This window comes from Mizuhopecten yessoensis, unplaced genomic scaffold (genome assembly GCF_002113885.1).
Source record: "Mizuhopecten yessoensis strain PY_sf001 unplaced genomic scaffold, ASM211388v2 scaffold11017, whole genome shotgun sequence".
Classification (NCBI taxonomy): domain Eukaryota; kingdom Metazoa; phylum Mollusca; class Bivalvia; order Pectinida; family Pectinidae; genus Mizuhopecten; species Mizuhopecten yessoensis.
The window spans coordinates 12,954-30,672 of NW_018408837.1; the positions used below are offsets into that span (position 1 = coordinate 12,954).

A 17,719-nucleotide genomic window follows, 5' to 3' on the forward strand; every position below is an offset into this window, starting at 1 on the left:
TTGACAAATCTCGAAGGATTATTTAAATAAAACACTACTTAGTGAAGTACAATGTTTATTATTATTCATACAAAAAGCCGGGTTTTACTTGTTCATTATCAGTCTAAAAGGAGTTCCAAGAACACGGGAGATTACTTCTAGAGCCTAATAAAACTTTTTTTCCAGCTTTGGTACCTCCCATACCCTCCCCATCCTCCGGCGCTACGCGCCTCGGACGCTCGACCCTCTGTTGGTATACAAACCGATCTATGATTTGTTACGCCACTGACAATACAATAGAATACAGTACAAAAACATCGTTCTCATAACGTCTAAGCAGTATACTAACCTTGTCACCGAAATAAACCTGCTAATGCAATACTTGCTTTGAATAACATCCATGTGGATCGAACCCAGCTACACATCTGTGTGTATTTATTACACAAGGTTGTGATGTTACACAAGAGCCGACCAGAGACTATGCCAACATGAAATACCCATCACATAGAATAGACTGTTTTAAGTCTAGATCAATTCAGCGATACGGTATTCTACTAAAGCCAGACTTTAATTATTAAATGCAACAGATTGTCAGGTTATTCTCGGCTTGAAATTTGTCTGTAAGGCACGAACGCGCCAGCCGTAACTAATTTATGTATTGCTCATAGATGCGCATAGGCATCTCGATTCGTGGTGTGCTTAGAATATAACTGACCTGAAGGCAGACAATTAAATCAAGTTACACAGACCAAGGTCAAAAAACAATGTAACAAAAAGCATGTATGTAGATTAATGACTGTAGTCGCAGTATTTATTACATAACTGATAAAGTGTAACAGAAAATGAAAAATGCACGGCAAGACAAGGGTTCGAACTCGGGATCCTCCGAACTCTAGACGGAGGCTCTACAATTTGAGCTATATGGTCGCCGACGTTCAACCCAGTCCCGTTCTGCTACATGTACATTCATCTCTCCTTTTTCTCAGTCTTCGCCCCAGGAGACAGTTATTTACAACCCATGTTCGGGTTTCCCCTTCCTAAGCAAACGCTAAATGCTTGAAAAGGATTTGTCACAGGCACCACTGTAACAAGAAATGAAAAATTGCACGGACAGACCAGGGTTCGAACCCAGAATATTCTCTGAACTCTAGACGGACGTTCTACCAATTGAGCTTTTTCGACCCCGACGATCGACCCAGTCTAGTTCCGCTACGTAGGCACAGTAACTGTACAAACAGGACGTATGTCCGGGCGGACGGACAGACAAGAGGTAAAACTGAGTCCTTAGTGGCGAGAGTTAAAATATATATTATACAATGTTTGTAGCATGTAGATATAATTCCCCTGAAGGTTTAATGACGATAAAAAATAATTGTCATTCCATATCCCCCTGCATGATCATGTAGAGCGACTAACGTTGAGAGTTTTAAGGAACCAGATGCCTTCCGGTTGGCGGGCATATTAAGAATCAAAAAGTACTCTTCTCTACCAAATGCATTACATGGGACCTTTACGTTTCCCCTGCGAACTGCGTTCATAACGCGCTCCATAAAGAATATGTTCGTTGCCAACTGCGTTCATACTACCGTATAAGGCGTCAACATGAAGATCATATAATGATGATGATTTAAATTAGTATCTTATCACAGGTTGTCTCCTAATAGAGGTGTAGTAGTAGTTTTCATTGAGCACACAAATCATTCTGGTTATTTCAATTCCGATGACCTCAACCAGACCTGCTAAACATGATTAATCCGATCCGGAATGGAATGGTTTATAACGAACGCAAATCATATACCGTACTTAAGGATATTTTAGCGTTGCCAAATTTATTTATTTTTTTGCTCGAAATGGGATGGTTAAATTTTAATGCGTCAAATTTAGGCATTTACTGATCCTATGTGCTAACGTTGGGTGCTTTCTGATGCCTTTAGTTAAGCAGTTGCTCCATCTATCCATTGTGTTACGGTAGCTGTCCCACTTAACGACAAAACTCGATCATCTGGAGCCTTTGTTTACAAAACATATCAGTATTGTACGAAAAGGGTCCAGGTTATTTTCATGACTTTACAACAAGTACAGCGGTAAGTAGTATTCCATAAATTACGTTCCACCTAACTGCAAAGGAGAACAATTTATGGAATACTACTTACCGCTGTACTTGTTGTAAAGTCATGAAAATAACCTGGACCATTTTCGTTTATCGCGGTCCAAACGGTTGGACCGGTTGTTCGTTTATCAAATAATGTCGGACCAAGTAATATGATGGTGATTTCTGGCGAGCCTTGACAAAAACCTTTCAAGAAAACATACTTTTTTTGACGTGGTATTTATAAAGTGTGTTAGTCCTGCCCGATAAAAAGCAATTACAAGTTTTGTAAACATGTAAATATTGAAGAGTTTTGGAGAGGGCTTATTGAGTTATAAGAACTTGTGACCAATCCGTTATACTATTTAATGTCAATAAAATATGTTTGAATGAAATACAAATATAGCCCCAGAAGTTCGTAATTGATACATAACACGTGAGTTGGAAGATGGTCTGCAGATATCCAGATGTTGCGACCATACATGTTGGCATCGTGATAATTTGCTGTTTAGTTTTGGCTCATTCACTTCAAGCACCATATAAACCAAAACATACATTTATCGTAATCACATTAGAAATACTCTAAAGTAAGATATTGCCAGATGTGCAACGAACATAGGCTTTGGTTTTACTACTGATCCTGATGCGGTTTTCAGCCACGATAACGATCAGTACCGTTTTACAATTGTATTAACGTATGGGGAATCTGTAAGACCTGCAATAACAAAAGAAAACACGCCAGTTAAATTCACAATAATTTTGTTAAAGGAATATTGAAAATTAAATGTTGTAAACAGTAATGTACACTTCAATTTTAGAATATTTTTTTTATTAAAATATGTTTTTAAAGAACCAGATTACGATAATTTGGAGATATCAAAATATCATTAAAGTATTTAAGAAAGGTTGTTAGATTCATAAATATGTTAACTTACGGGTATTCTTCGAAAGGTTAACATACACACTAGGTTCAGGTCTCTGACCAAGCGTCTCACAAGTGCTTTCACTGGGTACGCTATAAATAAAATATCATGTTTTATATTTTCCTAATGTAGGTCACGGTCATGATATACACTAAATGTAATAATGTATTTACATGTATATAAGCATATATGATTTCCCATAAGCGTAATACATTCATAATAAAACAATTAGGCAAAAGTCAACAGTCTTAGATTTCTCGTATGCATGTATTATACTATAAATTTATAAATATTTAAACATTGTACGTTAATTGCATGTATGGCATATCAATATTTATTCCAAATCAATATTTAATATTATTTCAAAGGTGAAGTTTACCTTTGTGATTCCATCGTTGTGCTTTCTGTGGGAATAAATAATGAAAAATGTCATAATAGATAACTTTGGATATGAAAATTACTTATTAATATAAGCTTGAATGCAAATTCACATATTTCATTGACATAATTGGATAACAACGACATTTTTTTCACTTCCTGAAGTAGTCATTAATAATTCACTATATAATCATAAGCATCCAGGCTGGGAGGCCATTTATTGTTAGAACACATACAGAAATATACATATTATAAATTCTCAAAATCAACAACTTGATAATTTAGTACATTGATGATGTGTTTTATGTTATCTAAAAATCATAAAATTAAATATCAAATGTACGTAACCTACCTGATGGATTGGTATTGATATATGATGATGATTTGGCGGTATTTGTTATCCTAACTTCTGATTGGTTGAAGTTTGGGGTCAAGTTTTCGTTAACCCCCCAAAAATCATTTATTCGTTCAAAAAATACAACATATAGCAATCTCTTGACTTTCTATTGGTATTTATCATATATATCTTTTAAATCTGTAAATGGTTCTTAATCGATAAATGTAAGGTCGATTTTCCCCCGTTTATTCAAATCACCATATATTGACGGCGGAGTTATGTTGTTTAGATCCAATTCTTGATACGTTGATGGCCTGAAAGAATATTTCATCAACAATTTGTAAGTAGAAGCTAAATTCTACTCTCAATGATAAACTATTATAAACCGTTAAAATAGAGTATAACAACATGAAACACATTCGGTATTTGACAAAGATGATAAAGTACATATATGTAACAGTATATGCAGAATAACCTTGTGTTAGTTTGACTGTGTGGATGGTAAAACCGTTCATGCTATTTTGTTTGACATGGACTAGTCTCATTGTAATACATACTTAGTTACGTGTTGACAATAAGTCATCGTACAAATGATAAACCCAAAAAAGTCAACATTCGGTATTATAATTTGCAAAGTGTATTCTGGTAGATACGTAAATCATTGTTGATAACTGTATTTTACTCTATTTTTGGACAAGGTCAAACAAAACCTGGTAGATCAATGAGTGCAATAAAACATATTTGGATGCATGGAATACAGCAATTAATTAAACCAAGGGGATAAGTCATTCAATTATGGTCATAATTGTTATTATTCTAATTCCAATTATTCAGGGGGCATTACTCCGTAAATAACAGTCGGATAATGATAGTAACCTACCGGAGCTATCATTATAATTAAACCTTTCTACGAAGTTTAAAGTTAATCCGTTGAAAATAACTCGAGATACTGTGCGGACACTTAATAAAAGGGGCATAACTCTAAACTGTAAATTACAGTCAGAAAATTGTAGCAACTGAATTCCGCCAAGCTTTTATGAGTAATTAACCTTCAGACAAAGTTTATAGTTAATACGTTGAACATTACTAGGGCTTTAGAGCGGACACTGTTTCAGCAATTGAATAAAGGGGCATAACCCAGTAAATTATTGTCAGGGATAAGGATGATTATCGAACCTGTCCGAAAAATCATGATAATTAACCTTACTATGACGTTTGTTGTTAATACATTAAAAAAGTCCTTGGATATCGCTCGGACACTGTTCAAAAATTGATTTAAGAGGCATAACTCGGTAAATTACAGTTAGATAATGACGGTTAAAACGGACACTGTTTCAGTTATTATTTAACTTCCCATGGAGTTTGATGTTAATTCGTTTCAAATCACTCGAAATATCAAGCCGACGCCGTTTCAGCTTCGGATAATGGTGACTATCGAACTTGTCCAAGCACTAATGGTAAAAACCTTCCCTTGAAGTTTAGATTTAATCAATTGAAAATTACTCAAGATATCGAGCGGATACCGTACATCCCCCGCTCACCTGATAACTTAATACGTCTTGTCTTTCGACAGACGTATTGAAAACCACGATTTACAGCGAAAACGAAAGAAGTGCATCGAATACATACCTAAATATAAATAGCTTTTGTTGAATAAACATATTCATACCACAGACAACATCACATAGTTACCTGCTCTCTTGGTTTCTCGTCGTGTCAGCAAGCGTACCTTAAAAACAGGACATATTTAAAGTGTTATGTTCTCTCGTTACCGTAGAAGAACTGTCCTTAAATATCTCATTTAACAATATAGCAACACTACTTAGAAATTCATAAATCATTATTTCTATTTTCTTTAATCTGTCTTACTTGCAATTGCATTCACATTTTGGGTAACAAAATCAAACCATTTTTTAAAACAATTATGTTGACATTATCAAGGGAAAATATAGTTGATATAATACGGTAGTTATTTCAGTTTTGTTGAAAACGTTATTCATTCGAGTCCGCCATTTAACAGTATTGATAATTAAGAAATTATCATACATTATGAGCAATATTCAACATACATGCATGTGTAAAGATCTTGTAAAAACCTTTATAATTTGCACTAAAAAGAAGGAATCTTGAGTGACTAGTACTTGACAACGTTGCTTCGTCAAGAGATACATGCGTTCGAATAGTACCCATTACATCCGCTGCGAGCTGCTTTTTCGCAAACTTGAAACAAGCACAACGAGGCTTATGTTAGCGAAAGAGTAACCAAATTAAAATATGGTTTAACCGACAAACCAGTTTATGTTATGATGCCATATATATTTCGGGATTCGAAATAGCTGAAATATTAAATAACAGATCCGTTTCTAACAAACTTTTTTCCTTTGCTATTTTTTTTTTTTTTTTTAAAGTTTTTCTCAGCATAGTTTTACTTTTGTGATTGTTTATTCAAATATAATGAAGACACACAATTAATGATGACGATTATACTATTGACAGATTTTTTTTAATAGCGCAATGTATATCGTCTGTACTTGACCAGTAAGAAATTACGAGTTAAGTTCTTAACTTAATGCACAATAAAATACGCTCCGCGTCGCAAGTAAAACTCATTTTGCGACAGTATAATCACGATATACAGCCGCAAAATTCAAAATACAGAAGGGTTATCCCCTAAATAAACAAATGCCACATTTACATTTTCTAACATATCTTCGTCTGTATATCAGGAAAGCGCCTACTATAGCAGTTAGCGCCAACACTGACCCCGTGACACCTCCAACTACATAACCAATACTTGACTCGGTGCCGGTGATAACATCTAAAAACAAAATCAAAACAAAAAACAGTAGTAGTTTTTGAAACATGGTTAGATTAAAAAAAAGGTCGAAAGATGAAAAATATTTCGCTTACCGGCTTTTGTTTGGTTCAGAAATACAAAATCGCTTCGTCCTAATTCGAGAGGTAAGAGTGGACCTGTTATATCATATACACAATTATAATACTAAGTAGTCATACTATATTATACCAAACATTGTACATAATTGGGTTTGATTGCTAAAATAATTTACTATTGACATGATATTTTCAAAACCAATCATTTACCTTTAATAACAAGTGCAACTGACGTGGTTCTCTCCCCTATCAATACATCCTCGTTTTGAAAAACACACTTGATCACATTGCCATTCTGGTATCTGTCGGGTGTAAGATTGAGAATCTGTGTCGATATGGACCCTCCGTAAGTGCCTGACGTGTTAGTGACGTCCCCCGTGTTAGATATCCGTGTTGTACCGTTATACCACGTGATGTGTACGTGTTTGTTGTACTCCTGTGATGTACAGGTCAAGGTCAGGGTATTGGTACCGTCTGCCACTACCACTTTGTTTCCGGTTATACTGATACTGTCTGGACCAACTGGAAAAGGGAAAACAAAATGCATCAATACTGGTTATTTTCACTCACATTTCATTAACCATGTATGTCTTCATTCTAAATTGTTATCGTTGTTTTAATATCAATTCTTCCTCATTAACACGTTCGTGTCAATAATGCGCTTAAAGCCTTGACTATAATCTTACATATATAGATGTGGTTTACCAAGCTACTTGTTTTTTCAACATTACATGTGAACTGTATATAGACACAACTCTCTTATCTGTTATATTAATTTGCATTACACGGTACTAGCGTTTTAGTTTTTATCAAAACTCTGTCATCACAATAAAAATGAAATTATTTCTATGCATGCGCATTGATCATCCCGCTCAAACATGTGTGTCTAATGGTTCGTCAAACTGTAATTATGTTTAACTCATGTTGACATAAAAAAAAATTGCCGTTTACCTTGACTTCATAATAATAAACTTGACAATATGCTATATATACTTTTAACCGTGAGGACAGAAGTATGGCGTATAGGGTTGCACACCTTGCCGCAAGAGGTGCTGTACATTCTACAATGAACTTGCATTTTATTGTTTTCGATTGTCATGAAATCAACAATTTAAAGAATCAGACGCGGAACGGAATGTTTGGAGACAACAAAGGACAACGACAAAACAAACAGCAGAATTAGATTACGAAACAAATTCCCAGGAATCGCAAGGTTAACAGACATGCTATGTACTGAATCCATAATGACCTTTCCCTTCAGGAACAAATTTTCCAGACAATACACAAATATTTCTCACCCTAGTTCGTTTTCTCACCCTGTTGTAAAGTTGTGCTTGAATTACCGCTAAAGCGACACGATATCTCTCCCCTTACATGATTTCCGATCCGTGTAAGGATACGTGTTTGGAATTGGCATATTGTCCATTAGCATGTCAATACAAATGGTTATGATTTATTTATCATACTACAATATCATAGGTAATGAACATGTTATTTCATGGTTTTTTTTATCATACGAAACAGACATTACAAAGGATATACGGAGTGTTCCTTATGAATCACATCTTACGATGCAATATAAAGCATTGAACAAAGACATAAGAAAATAATTAAATGCACGGCATAAAAATGATAAGCTAGATATCTTGACAAAAATGTTAAACTTAAGACAGAAAAAACTGTTTCTTAATCAGTTATATTACGGAACATTCCCAAAGTCGAAAAACAGCTCCGAAATGGAACAAGTTTTCTTTATTCCAGAGGGAGAAGGGGTGCAGGGATAGGGATCGAGAATCGGATGAGAAGACTTAACAGGGGATATTATTAGTGTACCTTGTACATCGTAAGGCTCAGTCTGGCCTTAGTGTTCATATGTATCCAACATGTAAGTTACTATGTATATATGATTATGTTTCGATTATGAAAAACGCATCATTTATTTTCTCCGGGACCTACACTTGACAGCAAACACTGGCGATTGGTCACTTCCTGAGTTTGTCTGACTCCCAGTACAGTTACATCGTTGTCCATTCGCCTGACGTGTCAGAGTCACTGTGATTGTTGACGTGTGATTGTCTCCGTGACTTGTGGTGTTATGGGCTGTTTTAGACACTGACGCAGGGCACGTCCACATGAGACTGGTCGTGGTTTCACCATCTACCAAATGACACGTCAGATCCACTGTGGAGTTCTCCTGTCCCTCATTTGTTGGGTTTATACTTACTGATACATGGGAACTAGGAGAACCTGTAGAACAATAATGTGTGTGCATTGACCAATTGAAATGTTTCAATTCACCAAAGAAGGATTTTAAAAGATTCACATTTAGTTGATTATATCCCCCTTTTTGGCAATCATATGCCACACGTCAACGCCTAGTTCTCATTGCCAACTGAGGAACGAAACCAAATAGGTTTTAATCCATTTACCTCTTATCAGGGAGTAGACTCCATTTCATCTAAATGTGATATGATATTGATGACAACATACGACTTTTCGGAACTATATCATCTTAGCAACCACGGCTACCGTAGGTACCATAAATGTTAAACGAAGAAAACAATCGATACGGGTCGCAACGACCCGAATCGATTGTTTTCTTCGTTTAACATTTAAAATTAAATGTAAATATGAGGATTGACCTTAAATCTGACGAAGTACGTGGAGCGCTCCATGAGTAAACATTTTGACGTATGTGGACAGAAGTAATTGAGATTTAAAACATTTCCTTTTTATTCATGGTTCATGGTCCTAAACAGTCGACTGCGTTGTAATACAATGTTTTGTATTTGCTGTTGTGATTCTATCACAAACATTGAAATAACAAAATAATTGTAATATAGTGGAATTACCCCTCCCCAGAGAAAAATTGATGAATTGGGGGTTGTTAAATTTACATTTCGATTTAGCACTTCCGTGCAATTCAACCAATAAATAGGATTTCATTTTAGCAAATCCTTGTCTGAAGAAGTAGCTTGTTGAGTTTAAGGAGATGGCCTCTGTTGGCCCCGCCCCTCTGGCCCTAAGTATGAGTGAAGTTGTTAATTTCGAAACCATCAAACTATAATTACATGATGTTAACTTCCACTAATTTTGAATTAAATCTATATTTTTCTGACTGCGAAGAAGAACGATTAACTTGTATAAAATTTGACCCCTTTTGGCCCCATCCCTTAAGCCTTGGGGAGATTCATATATTTTTTCGTCGCTGTTCAGTGACCCGGGGGTAATGAAGTTCACAAGTATTATCAAACACATGAAAAAGCAGCAGTGGTGCGATCAAATNGAATAATGTCATCCCGCAAACTCCGATATACTTCATAATGAAACTAAACAAACGTTAATCAGAATAATGTCATCCCGCAAACTCCGATATACTTCATAATGAAACTAAACAAACGTTAATCAGAATAATGTCATCCAGCAAACTCCGATATACTTTATAATGAAACTAAAAAACATGTAATGTCATTCACTGTTACCAGATTACACACTGTGTCTGCAAAATACTTCAACACCTGTTACTGCACCCTTTCCCTAGTATGTACTACATTTAAATATATTTTAACACAGAAAGACATTGTCGCGCGATTTTAAAAACAAATATAAGTACTTTTTTATACAACTCACCTTGATCTCCTGTGAAACATATCACGCCTGCATCTTCATTATGACCACAATTTTCATCTCCCCAACCACTAAACGGGCAATCATCAAGACTTTGCTCTGAGCCGTCACATGCGACATCATCCATCAAGATAGATCCCGAACCAGCTCCAAAGTACGCAACACCAACTCCCATGCCATTGCTACATGTATAATGTATAGATTAGGTTTGTATGCTTGTCTGTTCAGTATTTATGGCTAAAAAGGGAAGAAACAAATAATGTCGTATTTGAAGTGTTTGCTTTAAACAAGGTGATATCGGAATCACGGGAGCTGGCATAAATGAAAACAGTTTAAAACATCATCAGACGTCGTGGTTACCATATATACATATAAAGACACCCCTGCAGGTCGGGAACCGATAACGGAATACACCTGCTGTTACCAACTGCATGGTCGTAAAAGGCTGCTAATGTAGGAATCCCCTGCATATATGGGGATTGGCTTTTGCGCTCTCTACCTGGGGACACAAATGCGACCAAAATAAATCTGCTGCACCCATTGCAGTTTTTTTTTTATCTTTATACTTTCTAACTTTCTTTTATTTTCAAACTCCTTGCTTAGCATTACATCGCTTTTGGTTTTAATGTTAAACGTTCGCCAGGGTGAGGAAGGCAGAAGGTTCTTTCCAAAGACCCGGTTATACCAAAGTCCTTAAAACAGTAGTTATTATTCCCTGCTTAACGTGCAGTATTTAGGGTGATGGCAGCAACTGGTTCAACCGTTGTCAGTTTAATGTGACCTGGCTGATTGCTGTGCTGGTTGCGTTCGGCATGATATTTCAGTAAGACAGCACTATAAAGTCGGCATCAGATCCGCGCTATACCAAGGAGACACTTACACAAACATACACTGCCGCCGGTACATTTATACGTATGCAAGCATACACAAACAACACACACGATGGTAAGTCTTTAAATGACCTTAGCTTTCGATAGGACGTTAAACCCTTTACCAGAAACCAGCAAACCTACATAAAAGGGTCGGCAATTTTGCTTGGTTGGGTTTGGTTTAGTTTAGTATTGTTTAACGTCCTATTAATAGCTATGGTAATTTAAGGACGGCCATTCCTGTGTGCAAGATGCATGCGTGTAGTGTATGCGTGTGTGTTTTGGGAGGCTGTGATATGTTCGTGTTTGTCTCCTTGTTATCGATAACGCGGAAATGATGCCAACTTTATAGTGCTACCTCACTGAAACATACTGCCGAAGACACCCAGCAGGACCCCCCACCCGGTCACATTATACTGACAACAGGCGAACCAGTCGTCCAGCTCCTAAATTGCTGAGCGTTAAGCAGGAGTAGAAACTACCATTTTTACAGACACTGGTATGTCTCGGCCACGGGACAGAACCCAAAGCCTTCCTCATAGGGGCGAACGCTAAACTCCAGGTCAAAAGTGAGGCATTGTCAAGGGAGACATTAGGAAGAAAAAACTTGTTTAGAAAGAAGTTAAAAGATAAGATCACAAATTTAGTTGCCTCTTACGATCATGCAATGGGGGCAGCATGTACCATTCTTACGCCCTACCTGCAGGGACCCGGCAACTTTGCCTCGTGGCGAGATGTAACATACCATAATTCAACCAATTGTCTGAAAACACATTTATTCAAACTGACGCGGTTCATGAAAAGTGACAATAGAATCTATAATAGTTTATCGCTTACACACCATGTCAGTCACTAGGCGTATTAAATATAAAACACAATAATCCAGGAAAACTTTATCAACAGCAGCTTCATGGATCGGGTCTCTTGGCTATTTCAAATACGCTGATGGCAAGCTCAACTGTTCACTCATTCCCACGTGCGGGGTCAAAAAGGTCATACACAAAATGCAGCTTGTGTGTCATTCGTGGATCGAAATTTACCGTTCATTTCGTCGAGGTTTTTTTCCTGTATCACGATCTTTTATTAAGATATGATGTTCACACGTGACCATGTCATTTTGGACGCTTTCAATTGTTATTACCGCAGATATTTTTGCATTAATTATCGGATGACGTGAGCAGACAATACTCGTCCACAGAGGTAAAGTTCATGATAATTTTAGTGAGCTATTCTATATCTTACTTATTCAACAAACCAAACAAAAAATGTATATAATAGAGAATGCATGCATTACAAAAAAAACGAAGCTTATCCTTCTTTTTCCCGATTTTGAAAAATTACAAAAAAACGAAGCTTATCCTTCTTTTTCCCGATTTTGTAATGCAAAACATATTATTCAACAAAGAACGATTTACTGGTACACTTGTGTATACAATTGATACGCTGCCAAAATCGGTACACGGTCAGAAAATTTCAACCAAATCATCTTGTTTGCAGTGATATTTGAAGAGTACACGATGACTTCAAATTAAACAAGTCAGAAGACTAAGTTAAAAAGGCCGAATGTCGACAATTTTTTTGAGGATTTCGAAGGGTTAAATTATATAAATGCTGATGTATTGAGTTTTGGCCTACAACATGAAAAACTCAGTAACTCACATGTAGGGCTTGAATGGCGTTTTTGTTTTTAATGTTCATGCCGGTATGCGTCATCCTTTAAACGACATTGACAGAACAGCTCTATTTAAATAAAATTGGCGCCAATAATTAATCGTAGTCATTTGAACGTTTAACATAGGGGCTTTCTCCATGTTATCCGAAGCGAAGCGACAAGACTCTCATTGAGCAAGGTTAATCTATGTAAATCACGTGTGACGTCACAATAGTTTTTTGCTTTCATACTCAAATGAAATGCATTTCTGCTGGTAATGTTCATATAGTGGGTTGCAGCGTAACATTTATCAGATAATCAACTGTATCAAAGACTCTTTTGTGTCAATTTCTCATCCGCATCAGTTACCCACCTGTATCCGAACATTCTGCACACAACTCGAGCGTCTTTGTTTCCCCAGCTATCATCACAAACGGTCCCCCATTCGCCGGCATGGAAGACCTCCACACGGCCGGAAGTGTTTGTGACCCCGTTAACCAAGCGGACAGCAAATGGCAAACTTGAGGTGACAGAGACTGTTGTTTGGTCAGCGGTTGTCAGGGATGTGCAATAAAGAAGAAAAACATCATTTTACACAAATTTTTATAATCTGCAAAATGGTTTATATTTTGAAATTCCGAAAGATCCCTTCCCAGATATATGACACGGTATTAGCTTGCCAGATTCAGTCACGTTGGATTAGCGTCATTGATTAATCTGTGATGAATAGACAGCTTTACCAAGTCTGCGATATTACAAACCTTTTCTTTTGTTGATGGTCCTAAATCAGACGCTTCTCCCTATTGCACATGTACCCCATCCAGAAGTTGGACTGGTTTCTTCTTAATCATGTTAGGTTACAGCCACATACTTATGTTAACATTTGAAGATTTAAGAAAGACGGACAAAACATGGGTTAAACTCACGACCAGAATGTTTTACCGCACGTATGGCGACATGGACTTGAAATAGTGCTTTAAAGGGGGTTTGATTTGGTTTTATATTGTTTAACGTCCTATTAACAGCTAAGGTCATTTACGAATGTGCCTCCATGTAGGTAGTGTATGCGTGCTTACGTGTGTATGCAGGAGACAGGGTTTGTAGGTGTGCTTGCCTCCTTGTGATAGCGCGAATCTGCTGCGGACTTTATAGTGATATCTCACTGAAGTACCATGCCGAAGGCACCCAGCACAGCATTCCGTCCGGTCACATTATACTGGCAACGGGTGAACCAGTTGTTGCAATTCCTCTAAATGCTAAACGTTAAGCAGGCAATATCAACTACCCTTTTTAATGACTTCGGTATATTCTGGCCTGGGTACAGAACCCATTGCCTTCCTCACCTGGGCGAACGCTCAACATTCAAGCCAAAAGTGAGGTGTTGCCAAGCAAGGCGCTAGGAAATAAAAGGTAGCTAGAAGTAGAAAGAGAGATAAAGATCCCAAATATTGCAAAGGTCGCAGCAGATTTATTTTGGTCGCTTTTGTGTCCCCAAATAGAGGCCACCAAAGCAAATCCCCAATTATGTAAAGGGTCCCTCATTAGTCGCCTCCGACGATACATGCAGTGGGTAACAGCATGTGTACTATTTTCCCGACCCCCACATGCAGGGTGTGCTTTAAAGAGGTTAAGTGTTGATTGTATTTGTTAAATAATGATTGTTATCGTTTGGTTATTGGAAACCGAAAGGCGGACATATATGAGAATCTGAACCCAGATTAAAAAAAAAAAAAAAAAATCTCAACTTTTACTTAAGTAATATTAAAGTATAAAAACCTTAATGAATAAAAAATAAGAAAATAACTTAAGTTAAGTAAATGCTAGGTATATTTAAGTACTTAAGTACAAAACTGTGACTTAAGCATTTACTTAGGTAAAATATTTTATTTTAGTTTTTTATGAATATGGACCCATATTTAGAATAGAATTGTTTATCATAGTGAGTTAGAACAAGTTGATGACTTTCACAACCCGGATTAATTTCGCTCGTTTGTTCAGGACAAAGGGTTAATATCAGGCAACGGGCACGTTACATCTGCTTTTCCTTCTCATATATTTACGACCTATCAAAACAATTATGAGGCGTAAATAATTTTTTGTTTACTATATTCCATACATCGTAGGAAATTGTGATCATGTGCCGCTTGTTGTGAAATGGAATAAAAATCCTCACATCACAAATGCTTGCATGCACAAAAGGACAGCGTAATTAAAAAAAATGTGTTGTCTAGGTTTTCTTGCATTATACATGCGTATAGGCAGGCACTAAGGTACGCACAGAAGCATTTTTGCATGAAATAATTATAATCAGTTTATAATCATATTCAACATATCCATATGGGATCAGAAAAAGAAAATTCAGGCCAAAGCGGCCTTCGCAAATATTTTTTCAACACTTTCTTGAATTTCGTTTCATAATCCACCATGTTTTAATTATTTTCGAATTAAAATAACTTTAAGTTGCTTCCTTGATAATGCATCACACTTGGACTTAGTTTTAGCAGGCATTCTTTAATCTTCGAATGACGTTATACACGTGATAATTAAGATTGGCTGTGCAGAATAAGTCATATCAACGCCAGATCTTAACCCTGAACGGGCCTTTATGCTTGTTACCCACTCCTACTCACTAGACAGCATCAAATATATTAACCGCTATGTAAAACAAAAACCGAAAAAAATAATCATTAGATTACGCGACATACTTCTCGATATGTACAAAGGCAGAACAACGGTTCCAATGGCTGACCATTTATCGTTATAGAAAGGTCAACGTACACATAGTAAAGAAGGTTTCCGTGACCTTTATACTTTGATATAATTGTCTTTTAAAAGATCGGTGCATTATTTGACGAATTTATTTGTTCCCTTCCCAAGCAAAAGAATTGCGATCAACCATATATCCGGCATACATGAAGTTTACTTGTACTAGAAATATTAATAGTTCAAAACAGACTTCTATGTCTCCAAATGTTGTACATTTATAACGATTTTAAATAATTTTTATGTACCTTATTTTAATTTTGGCTCCATTTCAACAAATGTTTCGGAACATCATAGGCAAATATTTGTATTTCGTTGTCCTTCCGTACCTTAGATGAGTTCTATACGAATGAATAATAATAATAATAATTCGAGGTTCTTAAATAATATTTATAGTACTAATTGGAGGTTATTTTATACTGCTTTATCACAACCTAGTTTTTTGGTAGTCTCAAAGCGGTTCACAAATTATTATCCGTGGTTATTGGGCCTTTGCAACCAGTCAATATCTTTCTCGACTCACTGGGGAGCATACAGCCGGTGCTGCCATTTCGTGACCGAAGGGTTGCGGATTCGAGTTACGTCACGCCACTGTGTTTTATCTTTGAGCAAGATAATTTTTCCCGCTTATTCCAGTCTACTTAGCTATAAACGAGTACGTGGTTGAACAGTGCAAGAATTGTTGAATGCTATCTGTAAGCGCCGAAATGGCAGCACCGACTGTATGCTCCCAAAGGTGTTGAGATAGATAATGGCTGGTTGCAAAGGCCCTATAACCGGGGATAATAATATGTGAACCGCTTTGAGACTACCTAGATATATAGAGGATATGGAATGGTTTACCGTTTAATACCATATACATGTACATGTATATTTAACGGCATTTATAGGTTTAGTGTTTTATTAATCTTATCAAATTACGGAGAAATATTAAAAGCCAAGACTTAGACCTGTAATGGTTTTAGTTACATATTTTAAGTAATTATGTCACGTTCCGGATTTTTCGCGTTCATGACTTTTGGTTTTCATTCTGTTGTGATGAAAAAATCGAAACGATTTAGCCCGTACATTTTTTTTTTAATTTGATTTCAGATTATCTGATAAAAACATTTTATTTCAACAAAATCGAATAAGTGAGTGAGGGGTAGCTTTGTGGTACCAAATAAGTATCTGTTTTATTCATTTGGATTACATCTTTCCCCCCGTTTTTTTGGCTCTTCGAAATTCAAAATCGTGTGTGCACTTGCAATTTTGTTCATAAGCACGCGTACCACGAAGCACTATTCAGCTAAAGATACAAAAACCAGTTCTGACAATGCTCGCTCATGTATGTAGAAAATGGGTTCGTTACAGAACACCGAGTTTTCTTCAAACATTGCAATATTTTTCATCATTTAAACACTATTGTATTTGACTAAACTATTTTTGTTTTGTTTTAATATAAAGAAGTTTCTTTGTAAACTTGACATTATCAACATAGCGTCCACAAGGTACTTGTCATATTGACAAAACAACGAAATTTTATTCTGTTTTGCACTTACTACAGACATAATTGTGTTTTTGCTTTAAAAGAACAACGCTGCTTTACAGTCTAGTTATGCTCATTTTATAGAAAACAGTTTAAGTTTTGCCGAGTGATCGGTTAACTGCCGTAACAGCTGTACTAAAAGTGGTATATTCACATATGAAGATGTTACGTTTCGTATATCTTCCCTGCAGTGAAAATGAAAGTTTTCATCCAAAGAAATGTAACGAAATCGTATACTTACAATTCATGTACAGAGAAAGGCCGGTCAAGAGGACCAGTTGTAAGTAAGGGTACGGAGCCATGATGTCACAACTCTCCGCTACCTACAACTGAGCCCGATTAACACTACTGGCGTACGTATGGGAGCTACCTGTATATAAGTCTGGTACAAATTAGGTAATCATATGTAGACCTTTCATGTCTATGAAGGCATAACATTGTGTTTTGTTTTAATTAATAGGCTTAATCAATGATATGAAGACCACTAACAATACAACATGTATCGATCTGGCCGTTAACACCGTGCCAGGGTATATATGTAAGTACATACGTGCCCGTCCAACAAGGAACAATTAAAATTAGAACAAAACATTATGTAAGCTTACAAACAAAACATAGGACATAGCATTTACACACAAGACAAAATATATATAACATAACTTTGATCGCAGCGTCAACACATA

At 36.4% G+C, this 17,719-nt stretch overlaps 1 protein-coding gene across 1 annotated transcript; it reads right to left on the reverse strand.

Annotated features, from left to right (window-relative positions):
- Positions 1–2,720: 2,720 nt before the first annotated feature.
- LOC110464625 lies at positions 2,721–17,360 on the reverse strand. Its single transcript, XM_021519953.1, has 11 exons — positions 17,278–17,360; positions 13,119–13,281; positions 10,229–10,407; positions 8,555–8,845; positions 6,809–7,120; positions 6,402–6,524; positions 5,399–5,435; positions 3,965–4,020; positions 3,371–3,395; positions 3,004–3,083; positions 2,721–2,783 (listed from the first exon to the last, which is right to left on the reverse strand). The coding sequence occupies exons 1-11, from the start codon at positions 17,336–17,338 to the stop codon at positions 2,737–2,739; spliced, it is 1,374 nt and encodes a 457-aa protein (XP_021375628.1). The 5' UTR covers positions 17,339–17,360; the 3' UTR covers positions 2,721–2,736.
- Positions 17,361–17,719: the final 359 nt, after the last annotated feature.

Coding starts and splice junctions, on each gene's coding strand:
- LOC110464625 (XM_021519953.1), bottom strand. CDS start 17,338: ATGGCTCCGTACCCTTACTTACAACTGGTCCTCTTGACCGGCCTTTCT. Junction 6,525..6,808: donor AGTTGCACTTGTTATTAAAG/GTAAATGATTGG, acceptor TTTTGTTTTTAG/ATGTTATCACCGGCACCGAG. Junction 3,396..3,964: donor AACTCCGCCGTCAATATATG/GTGATTTGAATA, acceptor TTATTCCCACAG/AAAGCACAACGATGGAATCA.